This window comes from Stenella coeruleoalba (assembly GCF_951394435.1).
Source record: "Stenella coeruleoalba genome assembly, chromosome: 15".
NCBI classification, from domain to species: Eukaryota; Metazoa; Chordata; class Mammalia; order Artiodactyla; family Delphinidae; genus Stenella; species Stenella coeruleoalba.
The window spans coordinates 28,357,728-28,381,978 of record NC_137161.1 but is presented as its reverse complement, the minus strand read 5'-3'; the positions used below and the strand labels follow the sequence as shown (position 1 = coordinate 28,381,978).

General features: G+C 53.6%; 1 protein-coding gene across 3 annotated transcripts in view; it reads right to left on the bottom strand.

Annotated features, from left to right (window-relative positions):
• The window catches only part of SIRPA (signal regulatory protein alpha), a 43,135-nt gene extending 31,886 nt beyond the window's left edge, over nucleotides 1-11,249 (bottom strand). For 2 of the 3 annotated variants that reach the window (XM_079944008.1, XM_079944010.1), the window contains exons 1-2: nucleotides 10,970-11,249; nucleotides 10,028-10,115 (exon numbers count right to left, since the gene is read on the bottom strand). In XM_079944008.1, coding sequence (XP_079800134.1) covers nucleotides 10,028-10,106 — 79 coding nt within the window. In that variant the 5' untranslated portion in view covers nucleotides 10,107-10,115; nucleotides 10,970-11,249. Of the gene's footprint in view, nucleotides 1-10,027; nucleotides 10,116-10,720 lie in introns of all 3 variants that reach the window. The other variant, XM_079944009.1, reaches the window with a different exon arrangement.
• Between the last annotated feature and the right edge of the window lie 13,002 nt (nucleotides 11,250-24,251).

Here is a 24,251-nt window from a genome sequence, read left to right as displayed (position 1 = left end):
CTTCTGGCCTAAGAGGCCTTCCTTGGCGTGGTATATAAAACACTACCCCCCTCGATGTCCCTTGCTCTGCTTTATCTTTCTACAACACATATCACCCTGTATCTACAATACATATCACCTGACATATGACAAGCATTTGTCAATTTCATCAGCATCTATCTCCCTACCCTAGATTTACTTATAAGCCCTCTGAGAGGGATTTCGTTTTGTTCCCTGCAGTTTCCTTCAGGTTTATACCAGTGCCTGGCATTCGTTGAATGCATGTTCTGGTTTGGATTCTAACTCTGCCACTCATGAGACCGCAGGAAGTGTCTTAACCCCTTTGGACTTCTGGTTTCTCATCTGTAGAATGAGAATGATGATGATGATGATAATAATAATAACACTAGGGCTCTTCTAGGATGAAACAGGCTAATGTGTGTAAAGAGCTCAGTGCTGCTCCTGGCACAGAGGAAGCGCTCGTGCAGGGCAGTGTCACCATGCAGTGGATATTTAAGGATGAAGAGGATGACAGAGGATCCCAGCCTTAAGCCTGAGAAGCTAAGGATTCTCTCTGAGGCAGAACTAGCTCTGCCCCAATGTCTGCACAGGACCACTTGGAGCTGGACCTGTGGGCAGGCTATATGCGCTGTTGGCGGGAGGCCGGGGGGGCAGGGAGGGTCAGAGCCCTGGTGAGCATTTGCTAGGTTTAGACGGGATCCGGAGGCAATGAAGAAATGCTCGCAGCGCAGCCCTCTTTGCAAAGCAGCAGGGAAAGAACTATGGATACGTGTGTGCTGTAAGCACCCTTCATGTTCGCCAGGACTGGTGGGGGCCAGGTGAGGCTGGGAGAGCATGCAGGGGCACTAACACCCACCATCCACTTCCTTGACAACCTAAGGACCTCCTTCCCACCTCCCCATTTTGCAGAGGGAGAAACTGAGGACCGGAAGTGAGGCTTGGAGAGGCTGAGAACCCAGGCGGTGTCCTTCCAGGCCCAGCTGTTACTCTAGGACAGGCCCTGGTGCTGCCCGGCCACGGCCTCATGGGTACAACGTGTGGATGAGGTCACATAACAGGGAGCCCTCATTTATTTAACCGTCATGACGGCCTAGTGAAGCAAGTGCTGTTGTCACCAGCCCCTTCCTACAGGTAAGGACGCTGAGACCCTGAGAGGCAGGGAAGGGGCAGAGGCAGGACTCAAAACACTGAGGTCAGTCACGTGCGATCTCTTCCCCCTGTGACTGGGTCCCCTCTGGCTCAGGATTCTGGATTCTCAGGCTATCACGGACGTACACACGTTTTCCCAGCTGAGATAACGGCCCCCTTAAAAGGAACGCACATTTATTAAATGACATTTGCCAAGGTTTCAGCACACTCTGCTGCCCACAGAAGACAGTCTCTGGACAAGATTTTTCCCCAAGCTGACACTATCCGCTGATGCCTTTTATAGTGCTTTTTGCAGTTCACAAAAGCACTTTCCACAGCTCTTAATTCCCTTAACCCTCAACAGTCCCTGTGCAGGAGGAAAGAGTGGTAGCATTTCCGTTTTACAGATGAGGAAACTGAGGCTCAGAGCAGGGCAAGACACCTGCTCCAGAGCACACGGCCAAGAAGTAGCACATGCTGGATTCACTCAGGAATGTGCCCCAAAGTGGGTACCTCTCCACTGCCTCCCCTGCTAGAGAGGGGGTCTGGGGTACCATCAAGATGAAGGGTGAGAGAGGCATCCTGGCTGGAGCATCTCAGCTGGAAGGGACCAGCAGGAGAGCAGCCAAGCTGAGCCTCCACTTCACAGAAGGGGAAACTGAGGCCCAGAGGGGCAGTGTAGTGAGTTCCAAGTCCTGGCTGGTAAGTGATGGAGCAGGACCTCCACCTGCTCTGTAGAGCTCCAACCATAAAATGGTGACCACACAGAGATAACAGTAATAGTAATGACGGTTAATGAGCATTGAGCACGGGTATTATCAGGAGCACGACAGGCTTCACCAGCCTCCGCAGGGACCCGGCAACACAGGCTGTCATCACCCCCACTTCACAGAGGGCAAGGCTGAGGCTCAGAGAGGTACAGCCACTTGGCCAAGGTCACAGGGCTGCGGAGCAGTCTGACTCCACCCACAACTTCACCCACTGCACCACACAGCCTTGCGCAATGAAGGACCCACTGGGGGAGGCTGGCACCGAGTCAGGCCCTCCAAACCAAATCAAGGCCAAAAGGGCGTAGCACGAACTGTGTCATGTTTCATGGTTTGCCTGCTCGTTCACCAGGGTGTCTACACTGGGGCAAGCTGTTCTATATAGCCAGAGTTTAAGTACCAATCCCAGGGTTTCTGGGCCCCTACCTCCATCCCAGCTGGCACTGATATTTTGTGCTTCCTGATATTTTAGGGATCCCTATTTCAGCACGATAGACAGGGATTTGCAGTGTGGTCATGGCCCCCGTTACAGAGGTAGGACTGTGTAGTGGTTAGAGCACAGGTTTGCTTTCCAACCAGGGTTACTGCCTGTGTGACCTCATGGCTCTGAGCTCCCTTTTGAAAATGAGTGTCTTTCTTCATTCAACCAATATGTATTAATCTGCCTACTGTTACCAGGCCCTGTGTAAGGTCCCAGGAGGCCCAGCAGTGAATAAGACGTAGTTCCTACTCTCATGTAGCTTATATTCTAGTGGGAGAGACAGGGCTGAAATAATTAAACAAATATAGAAATGGTTAGGAGTGCAAACGAATTTGGTGCCACGATAGAGAATAACAAGCAGAACCACTTTTAGAATGGGGCAGTTGTAAAAGGCATCTCCGAGGAGGTGAGATTGCAACTGAAACCTGAAGAATGCAAAGACCAAGGAAGGTGTTCCAATAGGCGAGAACAGCAAGTGCAAAAGCCCTGGGGTAGGAAAGCAGCTGGTGCATATGAAGGCCAGAAAGAAGACTGCTGTGGCTGAAGCCCATGGAGGAAGGCAAGTGTGGTACTGGTTGGGGCTGGAGAGATGGATGTGGTCCAGAAAATGCCATGTCTCATGGATCATTGTAAGGAGTTTGATTTTATTCTAAGGGCAGAGTGGGAACCACTGAAAAGTTTGGAGAAGGACAAAGAGGATTTGATTCACTCCAGCTGCTATGGGTAAAGAAACTGGAGGGGGTAAGAGTGAAAACAGGAAAGCAGTGATGAGGATACTACAGTGTTTAGTGGTCTGAGCGCAAATCCTACCTCTGCACTTATAAGCTGTCTGAGCGCAAATCCTACCTCTGCACTTATAAGACCTTAGGTAAGTCACTTCACCTCTCTGAATCTCTCTTTCTTCATATGTCCAATGGTATAATAACAGTTCCCATCTTACAGAACTGTGTGGTGAGAATTAAATGAGATGGTGTACAGAGTAGTGATCATACCACATGACCTCACATGTTCAATGTCAAGTGCTCAGTGAACCAGATCCTACTTGGTCTGGCCCTGACCTCTCCTAACTCCCCTACTGCCTATCTCCCTTAAGTCCAGACTCACTGGCTATTCCTGGAACACAGTTAACCCATCCCAGCCTCAGGGCCTTTGCACTTGCTTCTCCTTCTGTGTGGCCTGCTCTTCCCCTGATATTCTCATGGTTGCTCCCTCAGTTTTATGCAGGCCTCTGCTCCTCAGAGATGCCCTCCCTCTCTCCCCACTCAACCTTCTATTCCCTCGACCTGCTTTAGTTCTCTTCACGGCACTTGTCTCCACCTGACATAATGTTTACTTGGGTCTGTTTTTCCTTCCTCACTAGTGTCAGTGCCATGAGAGCAGGTATTTTTGTCTGTTTGCAGTTGTATCCCTAGCACCTAGAGCCACCTCTGGCACATAGATGCTCAAAAATATTTGTTGAATGAATATTTGTGATTAAAATGACCATAATAAGGACAGAAAAATGGTTGAGTAAACCAAGCCTTGGATCCAGCTTTATTTAACTCTCACTGGTTATGTGGCCTTGGGAGGAGTCCAACTCAGCTTTGGGGAATCTCAGTTTCCTAACCCATAAAATGGGGATGAAGGATTCTATGCTTTTTGGCTCACTGTAAGGATTAGACAATGGCTCACATCCAAGCATTGATGGACGAAATGATGCCTGATGTCTACCATTTGCTTTACAATCCTCCCTCCTGCCCCCACCCCCAGAAAAATGAGGGGCAGGTGAAACACGAATGGCCGATGACTGTTGAAGCTGGGGTTCCTCACACCATTCCTCATCTCGCAAACGTTTGAAATTTTCCAAAATAAAAAGATAAGGAAGAGGCAGCACACATCCACAGCTCAGCTAGTCCCTAGCACACCATGCACTACTTTTTTCCAGCATGGGCCGCCACTTCTGGAGGACAATGTGGGCTCTGAAGAATGAGGGCACTAGAACCCACCGTGGCATCGTCACCCACACGCTCCGGCTCCGGGCCCCTAGCCTAAAGGCTCATCCCTCACTCCTGGCTTCCAATCTCCCCCTGATCTGGGCACCTGATCTCCCTCAGCTCCTGGCTTACTCTGCAGCCATCTCACACTCTGCGCCCCCAGTCGGACGTGCCAGGAAATCTCACAGACACAAAGAACCAATTCTGTAGAATGGCCAGCTTCCACCTCAGCTGTTCTGCATCTCTCTGGACCGAGGGCCTGGCAGGACACCTGGCAGGGAAAATCCACCTTGCGGAGGGCTCCATCAAAAGACCTGTCCCAGGAACGCCCAAGTTAACAGAAAAGCAGTTTCAGTTGTGAAAACAGATGATTCCTTCTTCAGTACGGGACAGAAACACATCTTGGGAACACCCGCCGCCTCTGCCTCCCAGAAGGATACACTGATTGACAGAAATATGCGAGGAGTGCCAAGAGGGCAGGACGCCAGTACCCCAGGGCCTCAGTGTTTCTACCTGTCAGGGCGAGGTGACGCCTAGTGAGCGTACATCATGGGTGCTATGGTCATCCTGACTCTGCCACTTACTGTGTGGCCTTGAGCAAGTTGCTCTGTTTCTCTGAGCCTAGTTTCCTCACTGGTCAGATGGATTTGATTACAACCATGCACATCACCCAGGGTAACTGTGAGTCCCACTGGGATCATACGTGCCCAGTGCTGAGCCCAGTAAGTGTCCAGAAACAATGTTTCCCATTATTATTACTTTGGTATTTTCCAGGGAATTTGGGATCCTGTCAGATTTCTAGCTTTAACGATGGAAACTTCCAGCACAGCTCAGTTTTAAAGAGCCTTGGCCTGGATGACAGGGGGCTTGGCATGCCACCCAGGCCCTGCCAGGGACCTGCTGTGTGAGCCTGGCCGGTCCCTTCCTCCCTCAGGGCTGCAGTTTTCTCAGCTGCACAAAGAGGTGCTGACTGATGGCTCTCTCAGGCCCCCTCCTGCTTTCCTGGTCTAGGAATCGGCAATTCCAGCCCTGTGGATCCAGACAGAGACACCTAGAGGCAGGCTGTGCCCACGGTGGCCGCTCAGTCCCAGTAACTATTCCATCACACCAGCTGGTCGGTCTCTGCGCAACTTGTCCTCCCCAACCGCACAAAAGCCACAGGGAAAAGTGCCAATCTCGTGTTCACTCTCAACAGCTTTTGTTGTTCTGTGAGCACCTACTGTGTGCAAGGAGCTGTGCTGGGTGCTTTCCAACATCAGTCCCACTCCCACAGATGAGAATACCCAAAGAACGAAACAATGACGATTACAACACTGGTTGAACGTAACGTGCAGTAAACTGGTACTGAGCGCTTACTACCTGCCAGGCATGGCTTCAAGTGTTATACATGGGTTGGCTGACTTAGTGTCTGAAATACAGTTGTTGATGTCAACTCCATTTTACAGGTGAGGAAACCGAAACACAGAGCTCAACAAATTGTCCAGGTAGGGTATGCTGTGTCTGTATGTGGAGAGGCTACAATGCAGAACCACTATGTGAACCAGAGTTAAACATGCACTCATATGTGATAAAGCAAGGGGAAAGTGATAAGTAGCTTTAGATAAATCCTGGGGTGAACGTTCAGAGGAGGAAGAGATCCCACGGAACATGAGGCAGCACAAATGGAAGGCTGAGTAGGATTCCGACATATGAAGATAGGGACGTACAGGGAAGGGCATCTCTGGTGGCAGGAACAGCATAAGTGAAGGCACAGAGATGAGAAAGTTCAGCTGAGGGTGTGGATTTGTACGAAGGCATTTACCAAACTGGGTCAGGCCGCGTGTTAATGGGCATTAAACAAACCCAATGCTTCTTGTTCATATATCTAGGGAACCCTGGAGCAAACAAGGCCTGGCTGGGGCTTCTACAACTGCAGGCCTTCTCAGGGTCTCTTAGATGCCAATGCACTTGAGCTGCCAGGAAAGCTTTGGCTGCAGGGAGGAAGCCTGGTCGTTTAGAAGCATCTCAACAGGTCAGCTCTTTGGAAAACATGTAGCTGAGGAATAGGGCCTGTCAGGGAGGGAGCCCAGGCCTTGTTGTAGGTTTTTTTTTTTTAAAAAAAGAAAACTTGGACCCACTCAACAGTTTTGAGCAGGGGAGTGACATGATTAGAATTGTGTTGACAGACCAGAAATCTGAGCACATTAAAAAGAGGCAGAGCGGGGGGCACCTTCCATCAGTCCAGGACTACAAATAAGAAAATAATCTGTCGCACGGAGCCATTGGAAGCAGCAAGCGAGCGTGTGTGGGATCTGTACAACAGTTTTAGACTGCCTTCCTCTCACACACCCCCTCTCCATCTGTCGCAAAGGGCACCAGGAAGATGCAGGGAGGAAGATTCCAGCTCTGGGGCCTCCAGAGCTCGGCTGTCCAGATCGGGGGCTCTGATGGGAGCCACACTGCTCCCAGAGCTGTCGTTTATGAGGACCAAGGGGCTGCCAGTGCTTGCATCCTCTGGGCGCTTTCAGAGAAATGACCATGGCTCAGTTAACAACTTCTGCCCCAGAAGGAACCCTTCCACAAACCTCTGTCTGAGCTGGGTGGGGGCCCCTCTGGTTCTCTTCAGCTTGGACTAAGTAACCCTGATTAAGTCATTGAATTTCCTCCCTCAAAGGCTGCCTAGCCATGAGGCCAGGATTCAAAATCCAGGCTCCCTACCACTTACTGCTTGGACAGGTTACTTCCCCAGTTCTGGACTTTATTTTCCTCATCTGCAAAATGGGGATAACAGCCAACTCATGCTTTGCTTCGCTGATTGATGGGATTACGCAGATGAGGCGCTCAGCACACAGCCTGGAATACAGGTAACATTCAAGGAGCATTGGTTCTCCTCCCTTCTCTCAACACACGGTTCCCATCAGGACTTCATACGTGCCGGATGAATCACACCACGAGTCTCCACGGGGTTGGTAAAGGAATAATTAATGGCAAGAAAGTACCCAGAGAACACCAAGGCCTTAAAGGACCTTCCACAGACTGAGTTCTTTGGGGCCAAGCACTCCGCCCCCCTTTCTCTTCTTGTGAAACAGGAAGTGAGATGAACTTCACCACTTAGGGAAGTACAGAGGAGTCACCAGCATGCTACCCTCTTCCGACAGGTGAGAGGTTCAGCAGAGGGCCAGCTGTCCCCCAAAGCCTGACCCCCATTTTGGCCTGGCCTTCTCCAAGTCAGAGCGAGGAGTGAATGGGGGTTTATCTGAAGTCTGTTCAGCAGGGGTCCCAGAGGTCGCCAGACCTAGGTGGGGCCAAAGTGAGGAGCCTGCAGGCTCAGTGTCAGGCACCGCTGCTGTGCTGCAGAATCCGGCTGCCCAGCTGTCCCCACCCCGGCCCCTTGCCCTTCTGCCAGCCTCACGATCTCCCTCGGTGAAGCTGTTTGAGGAAACAGGCCTCACGTTGGCTCCAAGAACACAGGTTGGTGACTTCGCCGCCTCTTTTCAGAATTTCCCTTTGGCAGCATCTGTGCTGAGAGCAATCTTTAGAAACTTCTTTCCCTGTCTCCCCCAACCAAGATAATTCCCATGACCAGCCCCCTCCAAACAGTGATCATGTGAAGCCACAGCAGTCATGTGACACTGCCCAGGCTGACAGTTCTGCCAGAGACACTAGTAGTCATTCAATCCAAAGCTGTCTTCCTAAGCCTGACATTTGAGTTTCGCAAACAAATCCATTTTCTTAGAAAATTGGACAACTGCCTCCTTCTACCTTCCTGCCCTTCTGTCCTGCCTCTCTTGTGCTTTGTCATAAAGCCCATGCCTGGAGCCCTGGGAGAAGGGTCTGAAGGCCCATCCTTCAGCCAGACCAGGTGAATTCCATGCCACGGGCGAGGGTGACCGGGACCCTGTAGAACCGAGTGAAGGATGCTGGGATGCTTGAGCTCTGGCGGTGACACCCCCTCCCCACCACCCTCAACCAAGAAGTTTATTCTTACCTCCTAAGATTTATTTATTTCCAAGTTAATCTTTGCCCGTCTGCTGCTCCCACTTTTTCAGGCTATTGATACTGAATGGATTGGAACAGAAGTTTTATGGCCTAAACTTTACCATTTTATAGATTGTTTTTATAGGCAAAACGGGGAGAATTTCCTCCCGAGAAGGGTGTTGGTGTTCCCAGGTAGCCCTGGGAAAGGCAGCTGCCCACTCATTAATCAGCATCACCCCTCATTTGCCAGGGATGGAACCACGGGGTCCTGGTTAGAGAAGGGTCTGGAATAGACATTTAGAAATTAACTTGGACCCAGTTCCCTGCTTCAGGAAAATTAAGCGCTTGAGAGAGACCCTCGTGCACTTCCAGGCCAGGAAGGACGGCAGGGCAGGGCCTCGGACTTTTGCTGGGTGTAAATGGCCGGCTCAGGCAGGAAGGAGTAGATCGGAGATGCCACCGGCTCACCAGAGAGCCATGAAATCTATCAGGACCTCCTCTTGTCCAGCGAGGACCCAACTGTAATTGAAAGACTGGGAGAGGGGAGGTGGGGGGATGGCTGCGTGGGTTCCGGGGATCAGGGGAAACTGTGGGGCAGAGAGAAGCTGCTGTCCACCCCCACTACTCCCTCCACCCACTGTTTGCTAGTTCTCCGTTTCTCACAGCTATCAGATGGTTACCAGTCTCTAGGCAAAGGCAGGAGGGGGGAGGTGCATACTGAGCTCATCTTTACCTCCTTCCTCAGGGGAGGGGAGGTGCAGAGACCCCTCTGCTGACAACACGGCTTCAAGGAGCCAAAAAAACAAGATCCCCATTCTCCCTCCAACAACTCCTTTAACGCAGTTTCTCCACCCCCCACCCCCTCCCAGGATACTCAGGGTGCTGCAAAACCCCTTTAAGAAGCAGGGCTCCTGAATGGTGACCTCACCCCTTGGCGAACACACGGTAGACTTCTGAGCCCGCCTGCTGGATACAGCCAGGTGTTTGATGTAGGCCAACAAAAAGACACGCTCAGAGCCACAGGTAACAGCCCCACAGAGCACCTGAGCTGCAGGGAGTTGCCTGGAAGCCTGGGGAAGGGAGGAGGAAGGAGGAGGGGCCGGAGAGCAGCAGGGAGCACGACCATCCAGCAAGAGGCTTTGGCAACCACGGGGACAATCCGCCGTGTTTCCACATCAGGATCTGTGGATTGCAGCAGCTCACCCCAGGGTTACCCTGGCCTCCCTTCCTCTCTCTCCCCCATACTAACACTGTTTTACTCTGCGCACAAGAGGGATAGCTCACTCTTCCCTAATTGCAACAGCCTGCTTCTGTTCCATCCCGTCAGTACTGGAAGGACCTCTGCCCCTTCTCTTAGACCCTGAAGTCAAACATGTGGAAAACATAAGAGCTTCTAGAGAAGCCAGGGGCGCCTTGCTCTGAAAGCTTCTGACAGCCTGTCTCCGCCAACAGATTGGGCAGGGGCTGGTGAACCAACTCATCTGGGTCTGTCCTGCTGCCCAGCATAGTGTCGCACAGTCAGAGTCGAGAGACACTGTGTTCCATCCTTGGCTGTGTGACCTTGGGCAAGTCGTTGTCCCTCTCTGGGCCTCAGTTTCCGCATCTGTAACCCTGGTTACGGGCACCTCTCCCCCATACTGCTCGACATTAGCCGAGTGGCGGTCTGAGAGGCCTGAACCCGCAATCTGGGGACGGCAGCGGTGGGGGGTGGGGGTGCTTACCTGACCAGGCGCTGGACGCAGCGAGCAGCAGGCAGAGCAGCGGCCTGAGGCGGCCGGGGGCCGGGCGGGTGGGCTCCATGGGCCGCGGCTGCGGAGCGAGGAGGGAGAGCGGCCGTGAGTGCGCGCTCGGGCGGGCGCGGACTGGAGCGGGGAAATGACTAAGGCTCCCCCCTCTCCTCTCCTCGCGGCCGGGTCCCCCCCCCCTCCCCGGTACGGGCGCCTGGAGCGGCTTAGGAGCCGCCGTTAGCGCCGCGATTTTCGGAGAACCCCCGCCCCCCGGAGAGATCGAGAGGCGGAGAGGGGGAGAGACCCCAAGCACGCGAGAAACGAAGCCAGGGACGGCCCGAAAGAAGCCGCAGGAGAGGGAAACAGACCCAAGGGAGCCAGGCAGAGAGCCAGAGACACAGAGAGGCGAGAGAGGGGGAGAGAGCGAGCGAGCGAGCGAGCTCGGAGTGAGCAAGGCGGCGCGCAGATCGAGACAGCGCGGGAGAGGGAGGACCGACGCGAGGGCAGGGCGAGGGGCAGCGGGCCCGGCCGCCCCCGCCGCTGCCCACCTGCCCCGCCCGGGCTCCTTGCGGCGCCGTGGCTCGCCTCCTCTGGCCCATAGTCCCGGCCACGGCCCCCGCCCTCCTTCCCCTCCCCCTCCTCCCGCCGGCCGCGCGGGAAGCTGCGGGGCTCCAGCCCGGCCGGCACCTCAGCCGAACGCCCGCCGGCTGCGCGCCCCGGGAGGGAGGGCGGCGCGCGCGGCCCCGGCACCCCCGCACACCGGCCCGGGCCCAGGCTGCGGCCCCCGCCGGGGGCGCCCCTCTCGGCTCAGGACTGGACGAGCCCGGGCTCCGACAATATGCCAGTTCAGAAGCCCGCGCGGCGGCCCCGGGCCCCTCACCGCCTCCCCCTCACCGCCTCCCCCTCGCCCCCTCCCTCGGCCAGCCGGGCTCGGACCTGCGCCGCCGGGCCGGCGAGGGCTGCGAGACGGTGGAAGAGCCGCCGGAGCTGCCCAGAGCCCGGGCCCCTCGCTCCACTTTGCGCAAACTTGTTTTTCTAAGGTCAGCGCCGCGAGCCGGTTACATCGTCCTCTTAAGGTGGACTGGGGAAGTTGCGGCCGGCCTCCCCTCGCCTCCGGACTCCGGCCGCGGGAGGCTGGAGGCGGCGAAGGAGCGGGGGAGTGAATGAAGGGGGAGCCTGCCTTTCGCCCCTCCCCAGTGGCCCTGCTCCTGTGCCCCAAAGCCGAGGGCCCCTCTCGGGGTGGGTGAGGGCCAGAGGGGCCCCGATTCTTTCAGAGCTGGGCCGAGGTGAAGGAAAAGCAGGAAGTAAGTGAAGGTAGGGGGAAGGGGGGAGGAAGGAGAGAGTGATGGTACAAAAATAGCGTGTGTGTAGGAAGGACTTCAGTACCGCCTGGAAAAGCTCGCGGGGAGGAGAGGGAGTAGAAGAGGGGCTGTGGCCAGGAAACCCGAAGGGAAGGGTCCGGGCCTCCCTGGGCAAGTGGGCTCTTTTAGCGAGGTTCCTCTCTGTCAAGGATGGCTGATTCAGGGGTGCGGAAGGCCCAGGCAGGGGTGCGGGGCCAGGGGGAACTTGAAGGCCTGGGCTTCAGGAAGATGGCCGGTGGTGAGGAAGATGAGGGGATGGGAGGAGAGCAGGGGCCAGAGGTCTGGAGACAGGACAGAGCCTGCTGGTGAGAAAAAAGCAACGATTCTCCCTTTCTCAATCTCTCTCTCTGTTTCTCCCCTTCTTTGAGGGAAAGCTGTGTACCCAATAGCAGCCAGGCCAGAGATAGCAGGTGGGAATCCTCTGGTCACCTGGCCAAAGAAGGCTCCAGACTGTGGAAGGGAAAGGAGACCAAGACCCTCTGCTAATTGTAAATAACAGTAGCCGTTTGGCTTCAAAAAGCCATTAGGAAGATATGAAGCAAGGTGGGAGAAAGGCCAGTTCTATAAACTGTGGGGATTGAGGCTCAGAGAGGGAGGGGACTTGCCCAAGGCCACACAGCAAGGCCTGGGTAGAAACCAGATTTGAATTTCTGATTCCCAGGCTAAAGATCTTTGTACAGTGACAGCCCCCACTTCTCCCCCGCCTCCCCGGACCCTACCCCAGCCTCCCTGTCGAGTGCCTGGTCCTGGTATGATGCTAAGACAAGGAGGCAGGCAGGGTGCTGCCTAGGTTCAAATCCTGCCAGCCACCTCTTGTGAGCTGTGTAGACTTGAGAAAATACCTTGTCATTTTTGTGGCTCAGTTTCCTCATCTGAAATGAGGCCAACAGGAGTATCAACCTAAAAAGACTGGTGTGAGGTTTAGATAAATTAATATTTATACAACACTTTAAAAAGTGCCTGGCATGTACCAAGTGCCACATAGCATTTGATAAATAAGTCAAGTATTTGACAGCAGTCCTTGGGAACCCACAGGGACCTGGGCAGTATTTGAAGTGCCAGGGGATTTTCTTTTCTTTGGGTGGGGGAGTACAGCAGTGACCCACGCCATGTCCCTGTCTACAAGGAATTTACATTCTAGTGGGGAGACAGATAGGTAGACAAGCAGAAATAATTAATGAACAACAGAAGGTCGAGCTTACGCAGTGAGAAGGGTGCACTCGTTTAGATAAGGGTAAGGCCTCCGGAGAAGCTGGGAGCTGAATCACAAAGAGGGGCAGCAGGGTGAGGATTTGGGGATTTGTTCCAGGAAGAGGAACCAGCACATGTAAAGGCCCAGGGGCCAGCTTGGCTGGAGGGGAACGAGTGAAGGATGGGGGAGAGTGGTCCAGCTGGGTGGCCTTGCAGGCCTTGGTAAAGCGCCTGCATTTATTCTGCAGGAAAGAAATCGCTGGCGGGTGTTAAGCATGGTCTGACTTATGTGTTTAAAAGGCCACTCTGGCTATAAGTGGAGAGTGGGCTGGAGGGCAGGGAGTGTGGAATCAGGACACCAGTGAGGAGTTTTTCTGGGATCCTCCTAGTATCTGAGGTGAGGGTAGGGAGTCTCTAGCAGTTCAAGGCCACATGTGACTGAGACCACGAAGGTGACCAGTGGGGCTTCTGGGAAAATCCATCCCCCAAATCCATGTGTGTGGAAGTGGGGGCCGGGGCCGCTACTGAAGGTCAGAGATGAGGCAGCCTCTGGCCTGGGCTTCCAGAAGGCTCTGCAGTTCACTGTACACACACACAGACACACACACACACACACACAAACCTGCCCGGGATTAGGAAACTGCGGATTAGGGAAGGATAAGAGTGGAACCAGCTGCTGTTTATATGGAGCACCTTAGGCCAGGGCGCCCGGCAGGACTTCCCAACACCCTCACCTCCGCCCCAGGTGGGGGCCCTGGCCTTGTTCTCCCGACCCAGCATCCACATAAAAGTCACCCGTGGCTGACTGTCAGGGCTGGGAGGTCATTGAGACCAATGGGCAGCTGGATATACTGAGGTGGGGGGACAATTTGCCTGAGGTCACACAGATTATGGCCGATAATTGAGGTGAATCAGCCCCCTTCATAGCAGGCACCTTGGGCTGCCCCAGATTAAAATAAAACTGCCTTCTGACCTATCTCATTCATTCACACGCTTATCCATGTTTATTGAGCGTCTGCTGTGCGCCAGGCACTGGGCTGGGCACTGGGGATGAAGCAGTTAGGAAAAACAGACAAAAACCCCACCCCAAGGAACTGACGTTCTGGTGGGGCAAGCAAGTCTCTAAAATAGCTGGTCTGTGGGATGGGGGTAGGCTGCAGGGTAAATAAAGCAGGGAAGGGGCCCAGGGCTAATGAGAGAGGAGGGCGTCAGGGGAGGCCTCAGAAGAAGTGACATTTGGGCAAAGACCTGGAAAATGTGAGCTGGAGCCAGAGGTGACTGCATCCAGGCATCGGTCCTCAACTCTCTCACTCCCTGGAGCAATGTGTCAGCACATCCGCGGGCTGGACCTTCCCTCCACATCCAGAACCAAAGCACCCCTCACCCCTCCCTGCTACCACCTGGGTCTGAGCCTCCATCATCTCCCACCTGGGCTCCTTCTTCCCACCCTTGTCTGTTCTCCACTCAGCAGCCAGAGGTCAGCCCACGTCCCTCCCCTGTTGTCCAGCATCGGTGGAAAGAAGATTTGAATGAGTGTGTGGAGGGGAGGGTCAGGGCCTTGAAGTCGAGACTGCCTATTTGACTCATTGGACTTGGGGAAACATTTTTTATGAGCCTCAGTCTTTTCGTCTGTGAAATAGGAATAACAAGGTCTACCCCTCCTCGAGGGGTCAGTGGTGGCACAAATGTGAAAGCAACTGTGGTGGGAGCATATCTGGAGTTTGCCTCCGCAGGTGGGGTGATGGTGCCCCGTGTGTACCAGGCCCTTTGATGTCTTCGAAGCCTTAGCCACCCCACTGTGTCTCCAGAGGTGAGGAAACAAGCCCAGGGACAGAAAGCAACTGGACCAGGGTCACTGCCAGGGCACGCAGGAACCTGCAGGGACCCAGTGCTGCCGGGCACCAGCCCTGTGGGCTCTGCTCCTCGCTTCCCGTCACCCTGGGCTTGGCGTCAGCACACAGGCCCGCCAGCCACCTTTGTGTGGAGCCTGTCATGAGGCTGGAGCTGCCAACGACCTATTTTTCTGGGCAAGAGGAGCCATTTGGAGTTAGAGGCCTCAGCTGTGGAGCCAGAGCAATAAAAATAAAACCAGCAAGGACTCCTGGGCAGCCTGGATCGGGGAACCAACCGCCCCGGAGAGGAGCTGCTGAGGGGCCGGAGAGAAGCTGGTGGGGGTCGGAGGAGGGACTGTCCTCACTGTACCTGGCTCTGTTCTCTGACCTCTAGGTGGGTCATCTCCAGAGGTCACAGAAACTGCAGTTCAGAGGGATGGAGTGACTTGCTCGGGACATGGGACACACAGCTAGTGAGTGACCAAGCCGGTTAGGATTCGAGCTCAGTTCTCCAAATAATACCGACAGTTCCCATTTGTTCAGCACCTACTATGCTTTCCAGGCATACTTTTGCGACATTTTCAAACCACACCTGGGTACTCATAATTCCTCTAAGCTGCCTTAGAGGGGTCTCTGCTCACAGGTCACCTTGCCAGACCACCCTTTTAAAAGTCATCTCCCTTGTGACCGCCTGGAGGGGTGGGATAGGGAGGGTGGGAGGGAGGGAGAGCAAGAGGGAAGAGATATGGGAACATATGTGTAACTGATTCACTTTGTTATAAAGCAGAAACTAACACACCATTGTAAAGCAATTATACCCCAATAAAGATGTTAAAAAAAAATAAATAAAAATAAATAAATAAAAGTCATCTCCCCCCACCCCAATGTGCTCTACCTCCTTCCCCACTTTCTTTTGTCTTCATTGCATGCATCACAGCTTGCCAGCGTTGTGCATCTGCGTTGCATGTTGTCCATCTCCTTAACTAGCTGCGGGTCAGCCTAGCCCTGGGGCCCAGTGCCCGGCCGTGGGAGCACATCCTATGGCTCAAACCCCAGCACTGCCTCAGACCAGCTGTGGGGCAAGTTACTGTGCCCATCTGTGCCTCACTTACCCAGATTCAGGGATGGATGGAACCAGACCTGAAAGGTCTCTTGTAAGGGAAATGAGTTAATCTGGGAAAAGATGTTGGCTGTTGTCATTGTTTTCTCCCAGCACTGTGGCCCCAGGGCCTTAATAGTGAACAGTAGGTTATCAGTAAATATCTGTTCAATTACAAAAATGACCTGCCCAAGATCACATGGTAAGACATCTAGGATGTGGCAGAGTCTGGATTTGAAGGAGTTTCTCTGAGCCTGTGCTTCAACGCACCCTACTTTGTAATCACCTTCCCACAGCCCCCACCTTCCGGCCAGAGCTGAACAGGAATCAGAGCTGAGCAGGTACCATCCTCACCTGGAAGGACTGTTAAACCATAGATCCCAGGGCCCCACCCCCAGAGTTTCTGATTCAGTAGGTCTCAGGTAAGATCTGAGAATCTGCATTTCTAACAAGGTCCCAGGTGATGCTGCTGCTGCTGGTCCAGTGGTTCTCAAAGAACCACTGAATGGACGGGTGGGACTGTTTCGTGAGCCCAGTTTCAGCTTTCCTGTTGTCTATCCCTGTTTTCTGTCCTCCCAGCCCAGGGGAAAGCAGAGGGGGCAACAGTACTGGTTCAGAGACTGCAGCTATTGCCCCAAAGCTGCGGGGCTCTGACAGATCACAGAGCCAGGGCCTGGGGGAGCCGTGCTGTAATTAGTGCTTTCCAGGGGAAGTCAGCGACTAAGCGACTTGGCAGGCAGGCAGGCAGGAAGCTCGCCTGAGCTCGTCAGGGGTGGGACTGCACTGCCAGGCCCTAAACACTGTTCTCAAGCTCTGGGGATCTGGCTCTGCCTGAAGCTGAGCCCAGCTGTGCAGAGCCTAGCCTCCCCCTACACCTCTGGGTGGGGGTCCCCTGCAGGGTGGAGATGCAAGGGTGGCATCAGGACAGAGTTGATTGGCTCAGCGTGTACTGGGGGACCTGTGTTCAAGTGCTGACTCTGCCCGATGATAATACTAATCACAGCTAAAATGTAGGACTGTTAACTAAGCCCCAGGCCGGAAGGATTTCAGTGGATTCTCTCACGCTCCTCTCACTCCAACTTTCTTATGTGGACACAGTTCTTATCCCCATTTCACAGATGAGAATACCGAGGCGCAGAGAGGTTAAGGGACTTGTGCAAGAGCACACAGCTTGTGAGTTGCAGAGTTGGACTTTGAATCCAGGAGTTCTCATTCCCCAGCCCCTGCTCCAAACCTCTGCACATTCTGACTTCTGTAGTACTTTGCTATGAGCCTGGAAGCCCCACAGCACACTCCCTGGGTCTCCATCACCATGGAAGGGCTTGCTGATTTCCAGGCCTCTCTGTGGTGCCTGAGCACCAGGCCTGCTGACGTGTTGCAGGCATGAAAGTATCTGGTGAATGAAATAATGAATCAGCACATGAGTCTCTTTCCAGTTGTGATGGGACAATACAGTTTGGTGGCTAGGAGGCGTGCTTTCAACTCCAGGTTCTGTCCCTCACTAGCTGTGTGGTCTTGGGTGGATCTCAGCCTCCATTTCCTCGTCTGGAAACAGGTTGAGGGCAGGATTAATGGATATAAAGGGAGTGAGGGAGGGAGAGAGAGAAAGAGAGAGAGAGAGAGAGAGAGAGAGAGAGTGCAAACGGCAGTGAGAAGCCGGTTTGGCACCTGCCTCTGTCCCATCTTCTTCCATTCCTGCAGTTGCTCGGGCGAAATACCTTCGTGTCTTCCTTGAACCCTCTGTTCCTCGCCCCCGCCCCACTCACAGTCCTGCCTGCCAATCCTCTTGGCTCAACCATCAAAAGAGAGCCAGAATCTGATCACTTCTTACCACCCGTATTATCTTCTGTTCACACCTGCTTCCTTCCATCTCCTCACTGGTTTCCTGTCTCTCACTGGACTCCTCATCTTGTCCTTCCTTCAGTCAAAACCTCCAAAAGCCTTGCCTCTCATCTCTTGGAATAAACCCCAAAGTTCTCCGTGTGACCTACAAGGCCCCTTGTGATCTCACCCACTCCTCCGTCTCCGAACTCGCCTACCCCCTCTCCCCCAGCTCGCTCCACTCCAGCCATACTCATCTTCTCCGTATTCTAGAAATACACCCAGCAGGTGCCCGCCTTAGGGCCTTTGCACTTGCTGCTCCCTGTGCCCAGAACCCACTCTCCCCAGCTAACCACCCGGCTTGCCCCGTCTCTTTCATTGTGTCTCTGCTCAGATGTCCCCTCCTGGGAGAAGCCTGTCCTGACCACTCTTTCTAAAAGTGTCCTATCATTTCTTACCCCGCAGCCCACTTTATTTTTCTTGGTGCTATGTAACTACGACATACTCTTTGGTCGCTGGAGCTTTCCCCCACCCCATTCGAGCTCCATGCGGGTCTCTGTGTTTGCTGTCCGGCACCTGGAGACTTGTCTGTGCAGAGCGGGGCCTCCGCACCAGCACCAGCTGCTGACAGAGTGAAAGGAGCCCGGCAGGGAGCAGCTCTGTCCACAGGCGCTGGCGGCTCCCCTGAGGGGTGCAGGTTCCTCTGCCCCCTGCCCCCGCTTGGCCTGAGTTTCCTCAAGAAACAGATGTCCTCCTTGAACTTGGGTTTCCTTCCTAGGCGGGGAGGCCAGGACTCCAGTTGGCCTCATTCCTATTCCCAAGAGGAAATATCTGTCCCTGGGCAGGAAATGGCCTGGCTCTCAGGGGAAGGTGAAGCAACACACACCACGCTCCCTGCTCCCAGCTTCTGATGAGTTGGCACTGTGGCCTCAGGGCAGCGGGTGTCCATGCGGGTACCACGCTGCCACTGTCCCTGGAGGGAGGAGGGCGGTGGGATGGAGGTCCGCCCAGAACTCATTTCCAGAGCTCCTTGGCCTCTTACCCCATGGGAGCCTCACAGCCATGCTCTGCAAAGACTGGGCTTGCATGTCAGCCTTGCCCAGCTGGAGTTCGTTCCACTTATGTCTACCCAGTTGCACAGATGAGCAAACAGAGGCTCCAGGAGAGGCAGAAACTGCTGGGTGACATATCGGGCCAGTGGAAGCAAGGTGATGAACCCAGATCTTCTGATACCAAATCCTTTACTCCTCATCTTTGTCCACAATCCACCCTCTTCCCTGACCAGAAAGAAAGTAATAATGGTCCCCATGGAATGGATAAGAAGACTGAGGGGAAGAGAGGGAAACAGGGTGACCCAAAGTCTCCCCACCTAGATGCTAACAGGCCAAATTGGAAGGTATTAGTCTGTGTTTGTCCTCCTAGTGTTTCTTCTCCCCAGTTTCAAGCAGATACTGGGACTTAATAAACAGCTATCGTAGGGATTTGGCAGAAGGGTACCGAGAGTAAGAGCTTCTTGGTTGTTGTAAAGTCTGAAACTTGAAGAAGTTGCCAGAGAGAAGTGGGAGAGGCTGGAGGGAGGCAGATGTATTGCATGTGGCTGCTGGTGGGTCCCAGACGGGAGAGGGTGCTGCCCTTCCCCCGACGGGATGGGGCGTGGGACAAGGCCTCAGGGCAGGCCTCCTGGTGGCCCTGGGAGGCCAGACCTGGGTTCCAAGGCCTCTGGCCTCGCCACACAGGCTCTGTAGTCCCACAGCGCTGCTGAGCTAGCGGACCCCTGGAGTGGGACAACTCTCATGGCCTGCATTCAGTCAACAGATATTTGTTGAGCAGCTACCTTGGTCCAGGGGCTGTGCTGGGTGCTGGAGGCATTTACATTCTAGTGGGAGAGATGGGAAAATGAACGCATGAGTCATGAAATACCCTGCATGCCATGTGGGCAGCGGTAGCTGCTGAGAAAAAGGAAGCAGGGTGAGGGACACAGACTGATGGTGGTGAGGGGTGCTGCTATCCTGTGCAGGGCGGCAGTGAAGGTGTTGCTCAGGGAATGGAGTTTCCTGAAGGATGTGAGAGGGAGAGTGACAAAATGAAAGGAACAGCCAGTGCAAAGACCCTGGGGTGGCACGGTCAAGGACATGGGCAGCTGTGTGGGCTGGGGTGGGGAGGTGAGCTTGGAGAGGAAGCAGGGCTCACAGCCTCACAGGCAAGGCAAGGCCCGCAGCTTTCACTTGGAGTTACAGGAAAAGCAGTGTGGACAGATTCCTGGAAACCACCTCAGATTTCCTGGGACTCACTAAGACTCTGGAACTGAGCAAACTCTGGAGAGGAGGGAGTCCCCAGAATGACCAAGGGTGAACTTGCTTCCCCTCATCCCAATGGATAGGATCACAGACCAGAGGAGGTTACCGTCAGCCAGGGCTTCCCAGACTTTAACCCAGTTAAATGTAGATTCTGACTCAGTAGGTCCGGGTGGAGCCTGAGACTCTGCATTTCTAACAAGCTCCCATGTGAAGCTGTAGTTGCTTGTCCACGGACCACACTTTGAGTAGCAGGTGCCCAACTGTGCCCGTGGCCTGAGAATCCTACCTGCTGTTCAGTTTCAAGCCTAAATCCTTGGGGTGTCCTTTGAGCCTGAGGGCCTGAAACTTGTAACTGTTGCTCACAAGAACCAATGGCTCTTTCCCGCCCCAGGCAAGCCCCACCCCTTCCCTGGGAGCTTGTGGGGAGCAATGGACTCCCATTGGACCCTGCTGGGGTCCACTCTCCAGCCCTGCTGTACTCAATAAATGTTAAACATCACTCCCTCTAATTCTGCCTGTTCTTTAAGGTGTGTAAAAAGATGTATTTTGATCTTATTAGTTCAAGTTTTTCTATTTTTGTGTCTGTCTATGAAGTATACATTTGTCTAAAAGTATATAGTACATTTATAAAATACACAAATAAATGTACATTGGGGTGCATTTTTTAAATGTTTTTACTGATAGGGAATATGATTAAAACATTTTTGAAGATGACAGATTTAAAGCCCGGTGGAACTGATAGAAATAGAGATTATTAGAGCCGGAAGGAATTTCAAAGTCCTCAGTTCCCCCATCACTCCCTCTCTCATCTGACATGCAAACCTCTCTGTTACACTAGATTGCCACTAGCAGTGGGGAGCTCACTACCTTTATGGGCAATCCAGTTTATACAGCTCTGGGAACAGTTTCCTGAACTCGGTGCCTACCTGTGTTTCAGCTCCTCTGAGCTCCCACAACCTAACTGAACTGCTCCCTCCCACTTCATGTGTCTTAGCTCTGCAGTCTCCCAAGGGCCCAAAGCTAGGCTGTGTGCAGAGTAGGCCTTCAATAATGTCCCATGTATGGGTGGGAGTGGCAGAGAGATGCGAGGGGGATGGGAAGGGTGACATTCCTGTCATTCCTCATTTGGAGGGTATACTAACATCTCAGTGCTGTGTCCTCCTGGGAGTGTGTCCATCTATATATTGTACATCTATTTGTTTGCGTTTGTTTGCATGTGTTTGTACATATGTGTATGTGTGAGTTGCCACTGTGTGTTTTACTGTTGTGGCGCGTCTCTATGGATGTGTGTGTGTGTGTGTGTGTGTGTGTGTGTTGCACTACAAATATCCATGTGTGCTGTACATGTCTTTCTCTGAGTCTTTGCATGTCTGTGTGTTCGGGGGGTGTCACTGTAGGGTTGTGTGTCTGCCTCTGGTCTGTTTGCATTGTGTGTATTACACATGTATGAGTGTGTGCTGTCTGTAGATGTCCACGTGTGGTGTGCATGTCTCTCTCTGTGTCTCTGTGTGCCTGTGTGCCTGGGGCCTTTCTTTGTGTGTTTCGCTCTGTGTGTGTGTGTCTGCATGAGTGTGTCTCCCCTCCCCTGCTCAGCCATTTCAGGGAGCCCGGTAACTCCCTGAAGCCTGGTCGACTTAAGGCCGTCTGACTGGCAGGCAGCAAGGGTTCCACACCCCTCCTGCCCTGCTCGGCTGGGCTGCGCTAATCACTGGGTTACATGCAGATGGCAAATGTGTGGCTGCCAGGCTTGGAGGAGGGACTGTGTGTGGGGGGGGTATGCAGATGAGCAGCACCGAGGAGGAGTGAGAAGGCAATTTAAAGGCAGAAAGGGGAAAACAAGCCTCCTTGGCTTTGGAGTTAGGGTTGGGGTTCTCTCCAGACGCATGGTTTTCATTAAGAGGACACGATGGCTGACATTTTCCTTCCCCTAATCAACCTAGCGTCTTAGAATCACAGGATCCTAGAATCCTAGAATTTTCCATCTATAGGATTCTAGAATCTCAGCCTCATGCAACTCTAGACTCTTAGAAGCATATTCAAGAACTCTAATCCTCTTGGGATCTTAGCATCTTCAAATGTTGTTCTCCTCTCCCTCCCCCTTCTCTTGCTTTTCTTTGTATAGAATCATGGCCAGGGAATGACTTTGAAGGTTCATCCAGTCCACCCTGACACCGCCCCCCACCGCACCCCCCCAACATCAGGCAGAGCAGTGGAGAGAGAGGCCCAGTCAGCTGGGACGTTTTTGGGGATGTTGAACTGGAATCTTCCCTCGGGCAAGGACTTGTCTCCTGAATGGTCTGGGCTCATATTACCCCTCCACCTTCTGCAGGATCTGAGACAAACGCGCCTTTGTTCCCAGGAAATGTTTTCAGCCTTTCAGGAACTTGTGTAACAGGCTGCAGGTGTGAGGAAAGCCTAGGGGCGGGGCTCCTCTGATGGCCTCAGCGGTGGAGGCTCAGTAATCCAGTCTGGGGTGCAGTGGGCACCAACCAGGCAGCCACCCTCCCCAGGATGTCCACTGAGGTGTCTCCTTCCTCTCATCGCTTCTCAAGATGACAGCTTAAAGGGTCAGATTATGTCCCATCCCAGGGATCCTGGGAGCCATGGATGGTCCCTGAGGGAGCTCACTCCACTCACTCTGAACTCCAGGACTCAGTCGAACTCTTTGGCGTGGCAGCTTTTCAGGCCCCAACTACTAGCCATCCCATCTCTCCCTCCCACGTGTGACCAGCCACACTGAACTCCCTACTCACCTTGAATCTATTTTACATCTTCATGCCTCCAAATCTTGGCATGGGCTTGTTCCCCTCTGCCTCTTCTTCAGGGTGCAAACTCATTCATCCATGGGGCGCAAGCTCCCACTCAATTGTAAGTGCCATGAAGGAAAAAGTTTGACTTATGTAATACTTTATTTCCCAGAATCTACAACAATGTTTGGCACACAGGTTTTCCACAAATGTTTGTTGAATGACTAGCTGATTGAAAGTATCCTTCACAATTTCTCCTCTGAAACCTCTATTCTCCAACCCCATACAGGTATTTCCCTGGGACCCAGAACTTACCACCTTAGGCTATGGGTCTTTGCTTACATTGTCTGTCTTCTTTACTAGACGAGGAACCCCTTGAAGCTGAGGTCATGTCTGGTCAATGTTTACCTGCAGCATCCAATTCAGAGCCTGGCACCTAGCAGGTGCCCAGTAAACACAGGGCAGTTGCCAGCAGCCTGGCTTGGTGATGTGCAATCCCCTTTTGGTCCCAACTACAAGTGCTGGTCCAAGCTGTTGGGAACATCTGCTTCAAAGTCTCATTTGCAATTATACCTTTCTAGGCTCTCGCCACTTAACATTTAATAACTAGACAGCTAGCCTTCTCTGGCAGCCACTTAAGCCCCTGATTGCCTCTTGTCTGAACTTGGCCCTGAGTGAGGCCAGGACGGCTCTGGGGTTAAGTGTAAAGCCCATATCCTGAGTCTGGGGCCAGCATAAGGTGGTAGCCTCAGAGGTAGGAGGAAGGAATGCCCACTGGCTTGGAGCTCCTGGATGACCTTACCAGGCAAGGCAGGTTGGGCATTGGCTCCAGCTGGCTCCACCTCTCTTCCCTGCCATATAGGGCTGTGCTTGCTCATGCCCTCGTGGGCTGGGGAGGAGGAGAGAGGAAAAATGTCAGTGGGACTTTTCCTGACTCACATCCGAGCTGGGCAAGAAGGAAGAAAGGGGGATTCTGCCTGGGCTGTGAGCCAGCAGGAAAGGTGGGTCTAGCCTGTGTGGCTCCGCCCCCAGAGGCCAGGGCCAGCCCACACGAGGGCTGGTGGTACCACAGAGTGGGTGCTGGCAGCTGTGCCAGCCTCTCTTGGCATAGGGCTGGGGAGTCCTTCCAAGTGGGCTGTGGAAGGGGATGAGGCAATGGTAATGACCTGACCCTTGGGTTTGCTCAAGCACCTGCCCAGCACTGGGAAATCCTGTAGACTGTGAAGCCGGCCTGCTTTGCAGCAGACCTCTGCAGGGTTGCTAGGGCGAGAGAGTGAGGAACAGTCATGGGAAGGCTGGGGAAGAGGGTACAGCAAACACAAAGGCTCTGAGGCTGGGCTGCTGGTACCGCTGAAGCCTTGGGGTCCAGAGAACGGTCAGGAAATGAACTTCAGAGCCAGTTTCTCAGCAGATGCTGGGGGAAGGTGCTGCTGGAATTCATACCTGGGAATCGTTGACTTTTCAGATCCCAGAGGGGAGTTTCAGAGTCAGGAGACTTGGTTTCCAGGTCTTTCTCTTCCTCTAGCAAGCCCAATGACCCTGGGCAAGTCCAGGTAAGTCCTTGCCCGGTGTTCACGCTGCCACTGCACTTACTGCACAGCATGACTGCCCGACCCTGCCAGGGTGGAGAATCCTCCTTCTCCCCTTAGAGGTCATCTGACCCAACCCAGGAAACTGAGACCAGAAACTCCACCAGCAGAGTCGGCAGGGTGGGTCTGGGTGGCAGGTTGGGCTTGGTGCAGAACATTCTGCTCTTACAATGGGCAATATTTATCAAGCACTTACTATATGCAAGGTGCCATGTTAAATAAAGCCTTTACCCACATCCATAATCTAATTTCATCCTTGTCCCCTCCTTCCCTCACCCCCT